This window comes from Narcine bancroftii, chromosome 7 (assembly GCF_036971445.1).
Source record: "Narcine bancroftii isolate sNarBan1 chromosome 7, sNarBan1.hap1, whole genome shotgun sequence".
Classification (NCBI taxonomy): Eukaryota; Metazoa; Chordata; class Chondrichthyes; order Torpediniformes; family Narcinidae; genus Narcine; species Narcine bancroftii.
Genome location: NC_091475.1, coordinates 3,136,817 through 3,156,065, shown reverse-complemented (window position 1 = coordinate 3,156,065; position 19,249 = coordinate 3,136,817). Strand labels below are relative to the sequence as shown.

General features: G+C 43.7%; 1 protein-coding gene across 8 annotated transcripts in view; it reads left to right on the top strand.

The window, feature by feature from the left end:
• The window catches only part of pou2f1b (POU class 2 homeobox 1b), a 188,712-nt gene that overhangs the window by 84,279 nt on the left and 85,184 nt on the right, over nucleotides 1–19,249 (top strand). For all 8 annotated transcript variants that reach the window (XM_069888491.1, XM_069888489.1, XM_069888487.1 and 5 more), the window contains one exon: nucleotides 14,897–14,953. In XM_069888491.1, the coding sequence (XP_069744592.1) occupies nucleotides 14,897–14,953 (57 nt within the window). The remainder of the gene's footprint in view (nucleotides 1–14,896; nucleotides 14,954–19,249) is intronic.

Here is a 19,249-nt window from a genome sequence, read left to right as displayed (position 1 = left end):
GACTGCCTAAAAAAATCTCTTGGTGCCTGCCACATTGACCACCGCCAGTGGGCTGATATCGCCTCCAACCGTGCATCTTGGCGCCTCACAGTTCGGCGGGCAGCAACCTCCTTTGAAGAAGACCGCAGAGCCCACCTCACTGACAAAAGACAAAGGAGGAAAAACCCAACACCCAATTTTTCCTTGCAACCGCTGCATCCGTGTCTGCCTGTCCCGCATCAGACTTGTCAGTCACAAACGAGCCTGCAGCTGACAAGGACATTACCCCTCCATAAATCTTCGTCCGCGAAGCCAAGCCAAAGAAAGAAGACTGTGCAGGACTGGCATGGAGTCTGGTCCTGTGACTATAGAAGGAAATGGAGGAAAAGACACAAGCTGTATTAATAGGGGTTTCCATAGTTAGGGGGACTGATAAGAGGTTCTGTGGAAGAGAGACTAATATCCTTGTGGGAAGTTTTGCTAGTACTGCTCTGGTGGGGTTAAACTAGATTTACAGGGGGAGGGGAACCAGAGTGCCAGAAGGAAAAGATGATGTGAAAGTTGCATGCACCATTAGAAGTTAATGAGCTGCATGTGATGGAAATGTTTAAGTGCATCTATTTCAATGCAAGGAGTATTGTAGAAAAGGCAGATGATCTTAGAGCGTGAATTGGCACTTGGCATTATGACATTGTGGCCATTAGTGAAACTTGGTTGGAGGAGGGGCAGGTCTGGCAGCTCAATGTTGCAGGCTTCTGTTATTTTAGACACTATGGAAAAGGAGGGGAGGGATGAAAGGAGGCAGTGTCATTGCACGTCAGTGGAAAATATCACAGCTGTGCTCAGGCAAGACAGACCAGAGGTTTTGTCTACTGAGCCTATATGGGTGAAGCTGAGGAATGGCATGGGGTTGTATGATAAACAGCCCAACAGTCAATGGGAATTGAAGGAGCAAATCTGTAGAGAGATAGCAGATGGCTGCAAGAAACAGAAGGCTGTGATAGTAGGAGATTTTAATGTTCTACATATTGACTGGGCCTCCCACACTGCAAAAGGACTGGATGGCTTGGAGTTTGTCAAATGTGTTCAAGGAAGTTTTCTTAATCAATAGAGGTACCAACTAGAGAGAGTCCAATACTAGATCTCATATTAGGGAATGAGACAGGACAAGTGACAGATGTATATGTAAGAGAACATTTTGGGTTCACTGATCATAATGCCATTAGTTTCAAGTTAATTATTGAGTAGGATAGGTCTGGGTCTTGGGTTGAGATTAAGGCCAATTGAGGAAATGAGAAAGGTTCTATAATGCATGGATTGGGATAAGTTGTTTTCAGGCAAGTATGTGCGAGGTAAGTAGAGGACCTTCAAAGGTGAAATTTTGAGAGTATAGACTTTGTATGTTCCTGTTTGGATTAAAGGTTGGATTTCAAGTGATATTGTGGATCTGGTTTGGAAGAAGGGAGAGGTGTACAGCAGCTATAGACAACATTGAACAAATCAGGTACTTGAGGAGTATAAAAAGTGCAAGAAAAACCTCAAGAAAGAAATCAGGAAGGAAAGTCCTAAGAGTTTCTACAGGTATATTATGATCAAAAGGATAGTAAGGGACAAAATTGGTCCCATTGAAATTTTTTTTTTCATCAGTATTCACTCAGGAAATAGGCACAGTTGTGGGAAGTAAGGAAAGCAAGCAGTGAGATCATAGAACCTATACAGATTAAAGTGAGGGAAGTGCTTGCTGTCTTAGAGCAAATAAGGGTGGATAAATCCCCAGGGCCTGACAGGATATTCTCTCAGACCTCAAGGGAGGCTAATGTAGAAAATGCAAGGTCTCTGGCAGAAATATTTAAAATGTCCTTAGCCATGAGTGTGGTGCTGGAGGTAGTTCAAATTGTTCTCTTGTTTATAAAAGGCCCCCAAAGTGACTGGAAATTATCGGCCGGTGAGCCTGATGTCAATAATAGGTAAATTATTGGAAGGTGTTCTAAGAGATCGGATATACAATTATTTGGATAGCCAGAAACTGATTAGGGATAGTCAACATGGTTTTGTATGTTTTGGGTTGTGTTTAACCAATCTTAGAGTTTTTCAAGGTTACCAGGAAAGCTGATGACGGAAAGGCTGTGGATATTGTCTACATGGACTTTAGTGCGGCCTTTGACAAGATCCCACATGGGAGGTTAGTCAGGAAGGTTCAGACACTAAATATTCATAGTGAAGTAGTAAAATGGATTCAACAATGGCTGGACGGGAGAAGCCAGAGTAGTGCTTGTCAGGTTGGAGGCCTGTGACTAGTGGTGTGCCTCAGGGATCGGTCCTGGGACCAGTGTGGTTTGTCATTTATATCAGTGATCTGGATGGTAATGTGGTAAATTGGATCTGCAAGTTTGCAGATGTCATTAAGATTGGAAGTGTTGTGGACAACAAAGGTTTTAAAAGCTTGCAGAGGGATCTGGACCAGCTGGAAAAATGAGCTGAAAAATGGCAGATGGAATTTAATGCAGACAAGTGTGAGGTGTTGCATTTTGAAAGGACAAACCAAGAAGGACATACACGATAAATGGCAGGACACTGAGGAGTGTTGTAGATCTGGGAATACAGAAACATAATTCTCATAAAATGGTCACAGGTGTGTTGCATTAAATTTTATATTATATTATATATAAATATGTCTTTAAAAGAAATTGTGGGGGTTCAGTGTAGGTCACTTCATAAAGCAACAAAACACATCTCATTTAAATTGCAAGAGCGACTTGCAGGCACCAGTGATTTTTGCAAAGACAATGGCACTGCTTTGGAAAGAATTTCAAAAATCGGTGCAAATGAAAAGTCTGGGCTCCAATGCTGATAAAGATCTTTCAAGGATTAGGTTTGGAGCCTTGGGAGGAGGTTAGGTTTTTACAAGCAGAGAGAGAGAGAGAGAGAGGTCAGTTCTGCAGTAGTTTTTGAGGCTGCAACATGGCAAGCTGGCAGGCTTGTTGAAAACCCTATTTTGAAGATGGGTTGTGAATTCTGAGTTTAGCCTGTTCAAAACCCTTGTAGTCTTTACAAGAGGAAATGGCTGGCTAGAGTGTTTCTTATGAAATAAGTGAAACCAGAGAAACTCTGTGGTGACCTGGAAGAAGTTATCTTTTGGAAAACCCATGACGGGGCAAGTTTCTTCAGCAAGACACTGAAGTGACTGATCGGAGGAAGTCAGTTTGTGTGTGTCCAACAAGTAACAAATATCTCTCTGAAACCAGCAAGAGCCTTCCTGAGCAGTAACCATTTAACTTTAAGTACCAGAGCCTGGTGAAAATTCATAAATATTAAATTCTGTGCGCACTATAAGAATTGCCTGATACCAGTGAACTTGGAGAAGTGAAAAGTGAATGATTGAACTATTAAAGCAAAGAACTTTCCTGAACGTATACACATTGCATACATGTGCACTTAAAATTAGAAGGGGATTAAGTTAGGTTAAGTAAATAGTACAGGTACACGATCCTTTATCCGGACATCTAAAATCCAGAAAGCTCCAAAATCCGGCAGGTGGGGAGAGAGGTGGCAGCACAAGTTGGGCGGGTGAGAGATCGGCAGCACAAGGTGGGCGGCTGGGAGACCAGCAGCACTAATCAGGCGGGCGAGGGGGGAGACCAGCAGCGCGAGTTTGGCAAGCACGAGTCGGACAGCTGAGAGACCGGCAGCACGTCGGGCGGGTGGGGGGGGGGGGGGGGAATCAGACAGCGTGAGTCGGATGGGCGAGGGACCGGCAGCACGAGTCGGGCGGGCGAGGAGATTGGTGGGAGACAGCAGGGTGACTGGAAGGGGGTGGGGGTAGATATGGCAGCACAATTTGGGTGGGCTTAAATCTGGCTTTCCAAAATCCGGAAAAATCCAAAATTCGGAACACACTGTCCCCCAAGGGTTCTGGATAAAGGATCGTGTACCTGTAATGTTAAAGTTTGATCCTGTTTTTATGTTTAAAGAAAATTCAAAGCAACTTTTGTTTAAGTAATCATTTGTCTGGGTGAATTTCTGTTGCTGCTGGGTTTTGAGGTCCTCTGGGCTTGTATCAGGTGGTTAGGGTTGTAAAGAGAGCTTTTAGCATAATGGCCATCATAAATCAAAGTAAAGAGTATAAAATAGGAGTTGGAATGTTATGATAAAGTTGTGCAAGACATCACTGAGGCCAAATTTGGAATACTGTGTGCAGTTTTGGTCACCTAACTGCAGAAAGATATCAATAAGATAGAAAGAGTGCAGAGAAGATTTGCTAGAATGTTGCCCAGACTTCAGGAACTTGAGTTACAGAATAAGCTTAAACGGGTTAGGCCAATGGTTCTCAACCTTATTCTTTCCACTCACATACCACTTTAAGCAGGGGTGTCAAACTCAAATTCACAGAGGGCCAAAATTAAAAACTTGGACTAAGTCGTGGGCCAAACTAAATATTTATTGAAAATTTTCAACAACATCTGCATGTTTTCTCTTCTTTCAACATATGTAATGTTAAACTTTTTCTTATTAAAATAAATGTTTAATAATAGTTTTGGTTAAACTCTTTCCAGAAGAAGCATTAACAAATGAGAAATAAAATATTCAATAAATAATATTTCTCTATAGCCTTTAAACTCCTTTTAAATGTTTTTTTTTCCACAAGCCAACAAGTCAAAAAAATAACAACTTGCTTCAATGAAAATCCAATCTTTCAACGATGAACAGTCCAAAGTTAACCAAAGAAAATATTAATCCAAGCTTAGCTTGCTCCACTGTGATTTACTCTGATGCACCTGGGTCTAAACCAAATACTTGGCATCTCTTCTTAGATGCAAGTTCATCAAACTCTGGGGTCAGACTCTTGAGCTGAGGAAATCCTCAGGACTCAATGAAGGTGCTCGTCAGTAAGACGACTCCTGTGTGGTGTTTTGTTTATCTTCATCAAAGAGAAGAGTTGTTCGCAGAGATACGTGCTGCCGAACATTGACAGCATTTGAGCAGCTTGTACACGGAGTTGGGGCAGTGGGTCGGGAAGAAACTGTGGGAACTGCACAGCACCAACAGTCATACTTTAACTTGAGCGTGTCATTACACTGGAGCTCAGTCAGCTCCATTTGGAGGTTGGTTGGAGTGCTTGTCACGTCAACCGCATACGGATTGCTGAGTAGTTCAAATCTGCATTTCTGGTCTTCAAAGTCAGCAAATCACCGGGAAAACTCCGCACGAAGTACGCTTAATTTTTCAGCAAACTCTGCACTGGGCAACACGGCAGGTGAGATCTGTTCTTTCATAATTTGGCAGCACAGAAAATGAGCCATGTTTCCCTGCAGCATCTGAGTCTCCCACAAGCACAACTTGATTCTAAAAGCCCTCACTGCACTGTACATGTCTGTAATGACGTGCCCTCGTCCCTGAAGCTGCAGGTTTAGCACATCGAGATGGCTCACGATGTCACACAGGAATGCCAGCTCACATTGAAACTTTTTATCCCTGAGCTTTGTTGTGTCTTTGCCTTTGCTCTCCTTAAACAGACATATTTCTTCACGCAGCTCAAAGCATCTCTTCAGTACTTTTCCTCGGCTAAGCCATCGCACCTCTGTGTGATAGGGCACGTCTCCGTATTTTGACCCTAACTCCTCCAGAAAGGACTTGAACTGGCGGTGATTTAAACCTTTGGCTCTTATGAAGTTAACTACTTGAGTTACAGTGTTCATAATATGCTCCATTTTCAAGGCTTTGCCACACAAGGCTTCCTCGTGGATTATGCAGTGGTAAACTGTAAGCTCACCTGCATGATTCTCCTGCATCTTCTCCCGAATCCTGTCCACCAGTCCACTTTTCTGACCGCACATGGCGGGCGCACCATCTGTCGTTAGTCCCACAAGTTTATCCCAAGGCAGCATCATTTCATTGAGACATTTGGACACCTCCTCGAAGATTTCTTTTCCTGTGGTTGTGCCATGCATGGATTTTAACCCTAAAAGTTCCTCTGTAACGGAAAGTTTCGTGTCCACTCCACGGATGATAGCTAGGCAGTATCTAATGTGTCGCTGCTCTCGTCTACAGCAAGTGAGTATGCCATAAAATCTTTCCCCTTCTCCTTTAGTTGTTCTTGTAGAGTAGTAGCAAGCTCACAAGCACGCGCAGCCACGGTGTTTCTGCTCAGGCTCACATTTAAAAACGCTTGCTTTTTATCTGGGCAAATGACATCGCAAACTTTGAGCAGGCACTTTTTAACAAACTCTCCCTCCGTAAAGGGCCTGGCTGATTTGGCGATCTCTGTGGCCACAATAAAACTAGCCTTTACAGTAGCCTCATTTTGGGATTCTGCTTTGGTGAACATAGTTTGCTGTAAAACCAGACTTCTTTTCATCTCCTCCACCTTCTGGAGCTTTTGCTTCTCGATCAGAAAGGTCCTGTTTTCTGTCTTTCGTTTGGCCATTTTTCGTAAGGGGTTTATTACATGTGAGTTAGGCGACAGGTTGCATATGCTAATGAACGTAAGCAGAGGAGGTGGGGGTGATTAGCGGGCTGACGGGCCGGTGGCAACACATTTGCAAAGCATTCTGGGATTTGTAGTATTAGCTGTGCATGCGCTATACTGGCGTGGCGGCCAGCGGGCCAGCTCTAATACATATTTGATATGATCTTGCGGGCTAAATATAATTATATCACGGGCCTGAGTTTGACATGTGTGACTTTAAGTAATCCCTACATCATAGGTGCTCTGTGATTAGTAAGGGTTTGCTTAAGGTGGTACGTGAGTGCTCTTAGACCCAATTGTTACTGAAATAATTTGCTTGAGAAAAATTGTCATTGGCCCATTTCCTTTGGAGTTATGAAACCGTGCACATAACGAGTTAATTAGGTACAATTAAAACAGTGATTTTCAACCTTTTTCTCACATCCCACCTTAAGCAATCCCTTACTAATCACAGAGCACCGATGGCATAGAGATTACTTAAAGTGGGATGTGAATGGAAAGAAAAAAGGTTGAGAACCACTGGGTTAGGACTTTATTCCCTGGAGTGTAGAAGAATAAGGGGAGATTTGATAAAGGTACAGTATTTAAAATTATGAGGGGGATAGGCAGTAAATGTAGATAAGCTTTTCCCACTAAAGGGTAGGTGAGATACAAATCAGAGGGCCATGAGTTGAGTGAAAAGAGAAAAGTTTAGGGGGAACTATTTCACACAGAAGCTGTTTTCATGCTGGGCCTCCAGTTTGAGGCCGGCTGCAGAGGTGGGTAAAAATTTTAAACTTACCTGTTCATTGAGCAGCCCTAAAAGGCTGCTCCAGTGCTGCTTCTTTGCAGAGCGGCACCTCAGTGTGTCGTCCAGAGCCATTATAGGCATAGTGACTGTTGTTGTGGCGCCACCTGTCATAAATATGCAGTAGAGCAATGATTGTCCTCCCTACCCATAATCCGCCACCCAGCTGGAACTGCTCTGCGTTCCCTGAAGGCCAAATTGACCCGGTGAGGTGCCGGAGCGGAGGTTGGGGCTGTCACAGCCCGCTCCCCCCCCCCGCCTTGATGGCCCCTGCTCTGAGGGGGTCATGGAGGGAGAGGGGTGAGTGAGATGGGTTGCGGTCTGATGATGTCACCACGGCCCTAGCTAACCGCTTCCAGCGGCAGTACACTCATGCAAGATGGCAGAGCACTGCGCTCCGCTGCTGACCCTTCTCCAAGAGGGATTGCAGTTGGCGCCTTGGAGCCGGCTAGAGCGCATTCATGGAGACAAGTCTCCCGACGCAAGGGCAGAGAATCTCCTCCTTGGCCATTCTTATTGTATAAAAGGGCCTAGACTGTGGTGGGAGTGTAGAATGTGCTGCCAGCTGAAGCGGTGAATGTGAGCTCAATTTTAACATTGAAGAAGAATTTTGTTAGGTATATGGATGAGAGGGTATGGAGGCCTATGAACTGGGTGTAGGTCAGTGAGACTAGACAAAAGAAAATGGTTCGGCACAGACTAGAAGCGCCTGTAATGTTCTATGGTTCCATACTGTGTTTATACTGAACTTCACTTGTATGAATATATAAACCTTAAAGCATTTTACTTTATTTTCAATCACATTCTTTGAAACCATTTAACCGTTGCTGCATCTGCAGCTCGTCCTCCAAGGAGCTACCCAAAAGACAAACAATAACATTATAATTAACCCCATCCTCCCCCAAGTTTACAGATAAAGCTTCTGACCAGGGTGTCTCTTACTAAGCAAAGATAAGACACTTTAAGAGAATTACCCCAACTGTGAGCAACATCAACCAATTCTTCATCCTGGGCGACACCATTGCTGTTTCATACCATTTTATTCAATCAGCTGCTACGAGCAAAGCACGACCAATGCCCTCCCTCCGCTGGGTTAATATTTGCTTCCATCTTCACCAAAGGTTATTGTGTTACTCCAGGGAACATTTACTTTTACAGTTTTAAACTTGTGTATTTTTTACCTATTATTTTATTCTTATTTAATTTTTTTAATTAACCTCAATTTTTTTCCCATTCTTGAGGCTACTGGTTGCTTGCATTCCAGATTCCAGGGGTTTTACTGGATAAACTTTGAGTATCCAGGCGTGCTTCTATTTCAGGGGGTCCAAATAACAATAAAAATTTGTGACATGCCAGATTTACAAAGTATATAATCCTTTATTAAACAATTTAATAATGGAATAGAGTCGTCATATTTTCTCAATGTGCCAAATATTTCTGCAGGGAGTCATAGAAAGATACAGCATGGATGATGGCTCTTTGAGCCATAAGTTTGCATCAATCATCACTTATTAACATTCAGCCTGTGTTAATCCCTTTTTTATTCACCCTACATTTTTATCAACTCTACCAAATTTCTCCACTCAGTGACACAATGGGGGCAATTTACAATAGCAGTTAACCTTTCAATCTGCATGTTTTTGGGAGAAACTGGAACACCTGGAGGAATTGTGGAACATGTGCCTACTCTACAAGGACAGCCCTGGAGATTGGTATTGGGTCTCTGACATTATGATGCAGTGATTTACTGGCTGTACCACTACGAAGCCCCAAAGAGTTGGATCTACAATTCAACCCACAATTTTATTCAACTCATGAGAAATGTTATTTCATTTTAACTTCATGTAAAACCATAGATAATTCTAATGAAGTTTAAAAACACAAATGGATTGCTCACTTGATGCTGCATTGAATGTTTCTTTGCTGTACTATTTACGCTGCCCCCTTAACAGCCCTTTATGATTCCTGTCTCTTCAATTTTACTGTTGCTCCTTCCCAACTTGCCAGTGTACTGAAAATAATAGCAAAACAGTCAGCATTTGTGTGTGTGTGGGGAGCGGGTTGGTTGGGGGGGGGGAGGGGAAGAGATGGGAAGCAGTGTTTAATGTTCTTGGATCAATGGCCTTCCATCTAAAGATGTGAAATCACCAATCTGAAACATGAGGGTAAACAAGAAATTCTGCAGATGCTGGGGCCTAGTGCATTACACAAAATTGCAGGAGAAACACCATGTCATGTAGCATCCATAGGATGTAAAAGGCAATCAATATTTTGGGCCTAATCCCTTCGTTGATGATGTAGAAAAACAGGTAGATGCCTGAATAAAAAGGTGGGGGTGAGGGGCAAGAGGAGAAAATGAGGAATGGGAAGAGGGAGGAGCAGTGGCTAACAGGTAAGAGCTAATAGGTGGATGAGAGTGGGAGTGTAGAAGAAGAAAAAAAAGCTATGAAGTGATGGGTTGGGTGACAAGGGTAGCTCTCTGACAGGAGAAGGAGGAGGTGGGGAGCTGGAGAAAAGGAGACAGGGATAAGTGAAAGAGCAAGAGATGGGGAGGGATTTAACAGAAATTGGAGGTGATGTCTGCTTGGAAACTGCTGAGGTGGAATGTAAGGTGGCGCTCCTCCAATTTGTTGGTGGCCTCGATTTCAAGACAAGTTTATTGTCATCTGATAGCATAAGTATAACCCCACGAAACAGCGTTCTCTGGTTCTCGATGCAAAACATGCTGACACACAACCAGACACAGACAAGGATACATCTGCAGGAGAAGTATTCATATATACAAATAAATACTGTTTTGTGAATATGACTCACGAGAGTCTGGATGGTTAGTGTGAGCAGTTCCTTTGGCAGCATATGAAGCCATGGTGTGTGAAATTAAAAAGGTTTGCCACTGAGGGGGGTCCCCACTATGGCAGTGGACAGACCAAAGGTGCTAAACAAACAATGATCTCACAATCTGCATCCAGTCTCCCAACAGAGAAGAGGCCATATCAGGACACCAAATGCAGTAAATGACCCCATCAGATTCACAGATAAAGTGTTGCTTCACTGGAAAGACAGTCTGGGGCCCTGAATAGCACTGAGGGAAGAAATATAAATGCAAATATAGCACTACTTGTGGCTCGGAGAAAGAAAAAGTGTTGGAATGGATGAGTACTGTACTCTTAAGCATTTAATGCGCCCACAATTAATAGTGGGCATGGGAAAGTCGAATCGGCAATTTATAGTAGGAATGGGAATCTCTTCTCTTTGGCTTGGCTTTGCGGACGAAGATTTATGGAGGGGTAATGTCCACGTCAGCTGCAGGCTCGTTTGTGGCTGACAAGTCCGATGCAGGACAGGCAGACACGGTTGCAGCGGTTGCAAGGAAAAATAGGTTGGTTGGGGTTGGGTGTTGGGTTTTTCCTCCTTTGTCTTTTGTCAGTGAGGTGGGCTCTGCGGTCTTCTTCAAAGGAGGTTTCTGCCTGCCGAAATGTGAGGCGCCAAGATGCACGGTTTGAGGCGATATCAGCCCACTGGCGGTGGTCAATGTGGCAGGCACCAAGAGATTTTTTTAGGCAGTCCTTGTACCTCTTCTTTGGTGCCCATCTGTCATGGTGGCCAGTGGAGAGCTCGCCATATAACACAATCTTGGGAAGGCGATGGTCCTCCATTCTGGAGACGTGTCTACCCAGCGCAGTTGGATCTTCAGCAGCGTGGATTCGATGCTGGCAGCCTCTGCCATTTCGAGTACTTCGATGTTAGGGATGAAAGCACTCCAATGAATGTTGAGGATGGAGCGGAAACAACGCTGGTGGAAGCGTTCTAGAAGCCGTAGGTGATGCCGGTAGAGGACCCATGATTCGGAGCCGAATAGGAGTGTGGGTATGACAACGGCTCTGTATACGCTAATCTTTGTGAGGTTTTTCAGTTGGTTTTTTTTCCAGACTCTTTTGTGTAGTCTTCCAAAGGCGCTATTTGCCTTGGCGAGTCTTTTGTCTATCTCGTTGTCGATCCTTGCATCCGATGAAATGGTGCAGCCGAGATAGGTAAACTGGTTGACCGTTTTGAGTTTTGTGTACCCGATGGAGATGTGGGGGGGGGGGGGGGGGGGCTGGTAGTCATGGTGGGGAGCTGGCTGATGGAGAACCTCAGTTTTCTTCAGGCTGACTTCCAGGCCAAACATTTTGACAGTTTCCGCAAAACAGGACGTTAAGCGCTGAAGAGCTGGCTCTGAATGGGCAACTAAAGCGGCATCGCCTGCAAAGAACAGTTCACGGACAAGTTGCTATTATGTCTTGGTGTGAGCTTGCAGGCGCCTCAGATTGAAGAGACTGCCATCCGTGCGGTACCGGATGTAAACAGCGTCTTCATTGTTGAGGTCTTTCATGGCTTGTTTCAGCATCACGCTGAAGAAGATTGAAAAGAGGGTTGGTGCGAGAACACAGCCTTGCTTCACGCCATTGTTAATGGAGAAGGGTTCAGAGAGCTCATTGCTGTATCTGACCCAACCTTGTTGGTTTTCATGCAGTCGGATAACCATGTTGAGGAACTTTGGGGGGCATCCGAGGCGCTCTAGTATTTGCCAAAGTCCTTTCCTGCTCACGGTGTCGAAGGCTTTAGTGAGGTCAACAAAGGTGATGTAGAGTCCTTTGTTTTGTTCTCTGCACTTTTCTTGGAGCTGTCTGAGGGCAAAGACCATGTCGGTAGTTCCTCTGTTTGCGCGAAAGCCGCACTGCGATTTCGGCGACACTAGGTATTATTCTATTTAGGAGAATCCTAGCGAAGATTTTGCCTGCAATGGAGAGCAGCGTGATTCCCCTGTAGTTTGAGCAGTCTGATTTCTCGCCTTTGTTTTTGTACAGGGTGATGATGGTGGCATCACGAAGGTCCTGAGGCAGTTTTCCTTGGTCCCAACAAAGCTTGAAAAACTCATGCAGTTTGACATGCAGAGTTTTGCCGCCAGCCTTCCAGACCTCTGGGGGGATTCCATCCATACCTGCTGCTTTGCCACTTTTCAGTTGTTCGATTGCCTTATATGTCTCATCCTGGGTGAGGACCTCATCCAGCTCTAGCCTTAGGGGCTGTTGAGGGAGCTGGAGCAGGGCGGAATCTTGGACTGAGCAGTTGGCACTGAAAAGAGATTGGAAGTGTTCTGACCATCGGTTGAGGATGGAGATCTTGTCGCTGAGGAGGACTTCGCCGTCTGAGCTGCGCAGCGGGCTTTGGACTTGGGGTGAGGGGCCGTACACAGCCTTTAGAGCCTCGTAGAAACCCCTGAAGTCGCCAATGTCCGCGCTGAGCTGGGTTCGCTTGGCGAGGCTAGTCCACCACTCATTTTTGATCTCCCGAAGTTTGCGCTGAAGATTGCTGCATGCGCGACGGAAGGCTTGTTTCTTCTCTGGACAGGACGGCTTTGTAAGGTGAGCCTGGTGGGCAGCTCGCTTCTTTGCCAGCAGCTCCTGGATTTCCTGGCTGTTTTCGTCGAACCAGTCCTTGTTTTTCCTGGAGGAGAAGCCCAGTACCTCTTCAGTGGATTGCAGTATGGTAGTCTTCAACTGATCCCAGAGGGTTTCAGGGGACGGGTCCGTGAGGCGGATTGCATCGTCGAGCTTTGCTTTGAGGTTTGCCTGGAAGTTTCCTCTCGCTTCGTCTGACTGCAGGTTTCCAACATTGAACCTCTTTCTGGGGGCTTTACTGTTCCTGGGCTTTGGCTTGAAGTGAAGGTCGAGCTTGCAGCGAACCAGCCGGTGGTCAGTGTGGCACAATTAGTAGCGGCTGAGGGAATATTATAGCAAGCATTCGAATGAAATAGCGTCATTGAAAGAATGGTCACAGTTTATAGCGGGCATGGAAAATTTTGATCTTGAGAATATCTCTTTGAATTGAATGCCATGGTGTTCCTATAAACAGCATATTCTGGCTTGGGCACTGCACCATATCAATATTAATTGCCCAGACCCATTCCTGAGGGAGGAGGTTAACATATCAAGTGCCTCAGATTTGAGACAACATTAGAATTAAAATCCTACTTAACTCTGAAGCCCTGTCTTCCATTTGTTTAATTGATTCCTCTCCAAAGCTTGTTCATGTGTTGCAACAGGATATCATAATGGGTGATTGACAACTCTGGGGGAAGTTGATTGGGTGTTAATTGCAGGAGATAAACTGTGGAATGGATGGCCTCTTCCTAAGAGCAGATGTGGTATAGATGGAGGAAATAAGAGAAAGGAATAGAATTCTTGTTGCAGACAGGGTGGGAAGAGGGGAGAGAGTTCTGAGAGATAGACCCTCACACTTGCCTGTTGGCTTATGCTCCTCCTCATTCCCCTTCCACCCTCCTCCCCCTCTTCCCACTTTTTTTTCAGACATCTACATGTTTTCCACATTCCAGATGGAGCTCAGGCCCGAAATAATGATTGTTTTTGACTTTCGATGGATGCAGCATGACCTGATTTTCTCCAGCAGTTTTGTGTATTGCAATCTGAAACATGAAAAGTTATTTTCCTTTTTCTGCTGATATTAGCTGACTTGCCAGAGTTTTCTAATTTTGGATTTCTGGCATTGGCTGTATTCTGATTTTTTTCTTTAAATAATTCAATGAAAAATCACCTGTAATTAAGATCCTGTGGAACTGCTAAAGCAGAGGTAAACTATATACAGAATGCCTAAAAATAAAATTGAAATTAATATGTGAGAGCTAACTATTTTTAAAGCTAACTATTCACACCTTTGAGAGTAAACATTTTCCACTCATTGGTCAGGAAGCCAGACACAATTTTATCTGTCTGTCCTCAGTAGTCAGTGCTCTTCCCAGCATCAGGTCTATCTGGTAATCTCTAGTATGTGTACTGGGTAGATCTAAGTGTAAGGATGGAAATAGGTTAAAATAACAGGGAAGTAGAGGCAAGTTGATTGAAGTTAAGCAAAGGGAGGTGAAAGTGCAGACTTTATCCAGGAATGATTGTTGGAGACTGAAAACAACAGCGAGGATGGTGAGAACCAATTTGAACAAATCAAAACTCAAATTTCTGTTTGATAACTAAACAAGTACGTCATAGAAATGCCTTCTCTGCATCCGAGACACGGGGTGCAGACTGGGAGATCGCTTTGCTGAGCACCTTCGTTCTGTCCGCACCAGTGACCGAGACCTCCCACTAGCCAACCATTTCAGTTCTGTGTCACACTCCCTCACTCATATGCCTTATGTACTGACCCAGCAAGACCATCCATAAATTGGAGAAACAACACCTGATTTCTCTTCTAACCTGCTCTACTCCCCCTCTTCCCTTCTCTATTCACCCAGCTATCTCTCCTTCCCTTGCTTGCTGCTGTCCCCTCCATCCCTTCTCCACCTCTTACCTCCTGCCTTTGAGACCATGGCTTCCCTCCCCACTCTTTTATTCAGATGCCTGCCGACATTTTTCCATACCTTGATAAAGGACTAAAGCCCGAAATGTCAGTTATGTATTTTTATCGTTATATAAAGGACACTGTTTGACCTGCTGAATTTCTTCAGCATGGTGTTTTAACTTCAACCACGGTGTCTACAGATTTTTGTGTTTTACATCATAGAAAGGCATGGAAGATTAAAGGCTAATAATAGTTAAACCATTTTTTTGGCAATTTGCAATTATAATGAAAAACATTCATTTACATTTTTTTACTCTCTGATATTGTAGGTGCAACTTCCTGGAACAACTTTGCAACCAACTGCTTCACAAACATTAAATTTACAGGTAGGCTACTTCACTATGGACTTGTTTTCTCATTAAATGTATTCAGTGTACTTTGGAGAATTCATGGGTGTAAAGTTAGTTGGTTCATTGATTGGATAGGGGTTGTTTTGCTTTCCAGTTTGATCCTGAAGGGTACAGAAAACCTTTTGGTGTCAAAAATTTACATCACTTTTCACTTTTTGGTAAGCTATTAATTTAATTTTGGAGTTTAGCAATGGCAAATAAATTTATCTCAAAAAAAATCAGGCTATTTTGTAACTCACGAATTATCTTGGGATTTGCATAAATAATTCATCAACTAATTCTAAGCACCAGTATTAGAACTGATGATGCAGATTATGTCAATGTAATTGTCATAATTTAATATTCCTGCCAATTTTAGCACCAAATAATTGAGAGTAAGAAGATAGGATGTAATAAATGTTGAAGCCACTTAGAAGGAAAGATGAATCAATGAGCAGTATCAATGTCAACCAAGATTGCATCAAAATACTGAAGATAGCCCAAGTCTTGGAGATGACAACATGAAACTAAGAGGACTTCAAAGCACGTACACTTGAAGAAAACTAGGAAGCCCTTAAACAGACGACTTGATGAGGATTCTATTGGCCTTGCCATCATCAGACTGGTTTGACAGCTTTAACATTGGGATCACCGTGCTCCTGGATCAGTAGATGGTTGCTTACTGCAACTAGCAAAATAATTAATCATCTAATCAGAAAACCAAACTCTTCCTACCAGTTCAGAACTTGAGATTCATACAGTTTTAGTGAATTGGAAAGAAATGAGGAACCAGCTGTCTCCATGTACTGAGGTGCAGTGAGAAAGTTTGTTTTCCAAGGAGTCCAGCTAGTCAACCTATACGTAGTGCAATTATGGAGTTCAAGAGCAATCAGTTAATGCAGAGTAAAGGTAACATTATTTTACCAGTTCATTCAGGAATCCGATAATGATGGGAAAGAAACGGTCCTTGAATTTGGCGGTGTGTAATTTCACAGTTGTGAATCTTCTTCCCGGTGGGAAATGGGTGTGGCCAGAGTGAAATAATCATTAAAGCTGGCTTTTGTTTTAAACAGACTGAGAAATTGGAGGAATAGAGCAGTAAATAATTTATTAGGAAGAACCTTTTATGTGTTGTGAGCTAAATTGAATATTAAAAGATGGAACTGGTCCACAATTTCATGTCCTAAATTGAGGCAAGGCAAATTTTGATGACATAAGTCAGTAACTTATAGAGATTGAAACTTACAGAGAGTGTCTGGCAAGTGGAATGTTTTCAAAAGAGCTGGGAAAAAGTTCAGGGAAAGCAACTTCCTATTAGACTGAAGGGAAAGTCTGGCAAGATTACAGAACTAGAGTTGACCAAAGATACTGAGGATCTGGTCAAGATAAAGGAGGAGGCACTTGTCAGTTATAAACAGTTGAAGTGAAGAAAATGCTTTGAGCAGTGTAAAGGATGTAGAAGTTCATTTAAGAAGGAATTAAGACAGGTAAGGAGGGGGATATGATATGCTTCTGGCAGATGAACTTAAGGAAAAGCCTTAGAGATTCTACAAGTATGTTAAAGTAACCAGAGACAGAACATACCACTTCTGTATGAGTGGAGTCTGTGGAAATGGGGAGGCCATAAATGAGTATTTCTCATCTATATTTATTGTGGAGAAAGACATGGGGTCTGGAGCAATGTCTTGAAGAAAGTCCATGTTGCAGTAAAAGAAAAGCTGAGGTGTTAAGATACACAAAGATAGACAAATCCCTGGGACCTGATCAAGTGCATCTTGGGACATTGTGCGAAGCTTGGTATCATCATTGAACATGGGTGAGGAGCCAAAAGATTGCAGGGTGACTAATGTTTTGAGTAAAAACACACTGAAATGGTGGAGAAACTCAGTCGGTCTTTTCAGTGTCTATTGGAGACAAAGATATATTGCTACTGTTTTAGCCTGAGCCTTTCTTCAAGGAATAAGCCAGAAGCAGGAAATCTCAGAAAGTCTCAGAATTCAAACAATGGTGGGGGGTGGGAAGGAATCCAGACCAACAGAAGATGTTAATTGGATATGATAAGGGATGAAGTAAGAATTTATCATGTATGTGTGAAAGGAGATGGAATGCAGAGACAGAGAAGGAAGGATGATAGGGAGGAGGGAGGTTTTGATGAAAGCCAGAGAAGTTGATATTAATACCACCTGGTTGGGGGGGTGCCTATTTGGAAGATGAGGAGCTGTTCCTCCAATTTACAGGTGGTCTCGGCTCTGTCCGTGCATGAGACCATGGCTAGACATGTCAGCAAGGGATTTGGATGGGGAATTGAAGTGGGTGGCCACTGGGAGATCCACGCTATTACGGCGGACATAGCCAAAGTGCTCAACAAAGCGATCTCCTAGTCTGTTTCCAGTCTCTCTAATGTAAAGGAGCACCAGGTGCAGTAGATGAACTTTGCAGATTCACGAGAAATGTCGCTTTACTTGGAAGGACTGTTTGGGCCCCAAATGGTGATGAAGGAGAAGATGTGGACATCTCCTGCAGTCTCAGGGATAGGTCCTGATTGGTGGGGAGGGAGGAGTGGACAAGGGAGTCACAGAGGGAGCGGTCCCTGTGGAAGATGGAGAGAGAACGAGGGAGAATATATGTCTAGTGGTGGGATCACATAGTAGATGGCGAAAATGGTGGAGGAAGATGTGTTGGATGTGGAGGCTGGTGGGGTGGTAGGTGAGGACAAGAGGAATCCTGTCCTCATTGCACATGGGTGTTGAGGAGGCCAGGGCAGATGTGCGGGTAATGGAGTATATTCGGGTGAGCACTGAGTTTGATGGTAGTTGAGGGAAAGCCACATTGTTTTAAGAAGGAGGACATCTCTCATGATTTGGTATGGAAATCTTCAACCTAGGTGCACATGCACGGGAGATGGAGGAATTGAGATAATGGAATGGAGATAGTTTCGATCTCCTCTACATAGGAGAGACTGGATGCAGACTGGGAGACTGTTTTGTTGAGCACCTCGTCTCTGTCCACTGCAATAACGTGGATCTCCTAGAGGCTATCCATTTCAATTCTCCATCCCAATCCCTTGCTGACATATCTGTCCGTGGTCTCGTGCACGGCCAGATTGAGACCACCCATAAATTGGAGGAACAATACCTCATCTTCTTACTGGGCACCCTCCAACTGGATGGCATGAATATCGACTTCTCTTTCTTCTGAGGAGATTCTACTGAATCACATGCTATTTCCTGCATGCATGTGTTAGATAAGACTCTAGTGGGGAAAGGAGTTAAGGGTTATAGGGATAAGGCTGGAAAGGGGTACTGATGGTAGTGATCAGCCATGATCTGTAAAATGGCGGTGCTGGCTCGACGGGCCGAAGGGCCTACTCCAGCTCCTATTGTCTGTTTATTATCTGGCCTGATTTTTGCAGCCAGATGGGTGCAAGAAAGTTTCAAGGATGCCTTCGATCTGACCAAAGCTAATAATTTGGTTCAGTTGCAGTGAGAAAGCAGGTAAAAAGTTCTGTTGCGCAAACAAATTTGCCATCTTTGTAATACATTTTTATGATGGGATTCCACCACCCTGTACAGTGGATCTGTGAGATTTGGCATAAGTAGAACAAAGAGAATGGTTACTGCTTCAGGCTGAAACCCTCTATCATCTCGAGAAAGGGGTTTGACCTAGAATATAAGGCCATTCTTTCTCCACCGGTGCTGTTTGACTCACTGAATTCCTCCAACAGATGGTCTTTCACTTCAAATTACAGCATCTTTGGTGTCAAAATAAAATTGTGTTGTCTGTGCTCCCAATCTTTTCCTCTGGAAACAAGCTATCACATGGTATTAGTATCTGATATTTGACTGATAGTAACATCTTCAATCCCTCTTGCTTCCTGCTCCAAACAGATGTGATTGTGTTGTGGTTGCACACTCGTCGGAAGGCCTACAAACAAGTTTATTGCTGCTCCATAGCTTGCAGTAGCCTGAGGCTAACCTTGAATATTGGCAAATCAATAAATTCAATTGTCAGACCCAGCAAAGAACATCTGTATTGCTTGTGAAGAACAGGACAATGTGGAATACTTTTCCCACATTGGCAACCATCTCTTCCGAAATGTAAACATTGATATTGAGATTTTGTATAGAATCGTTGAGAACCTTGTCTCTGGTCTATTGCATTACCAGATGTTCATTAACTGTGACCGTGGAATTGGAGACTTACATAATCCCAAAATTATCATTGATTTATTTAAAACATGAAATATTAAAACCAAACATCAGTTCATTGCTAGAAAATAAGGAATTTCAGAAC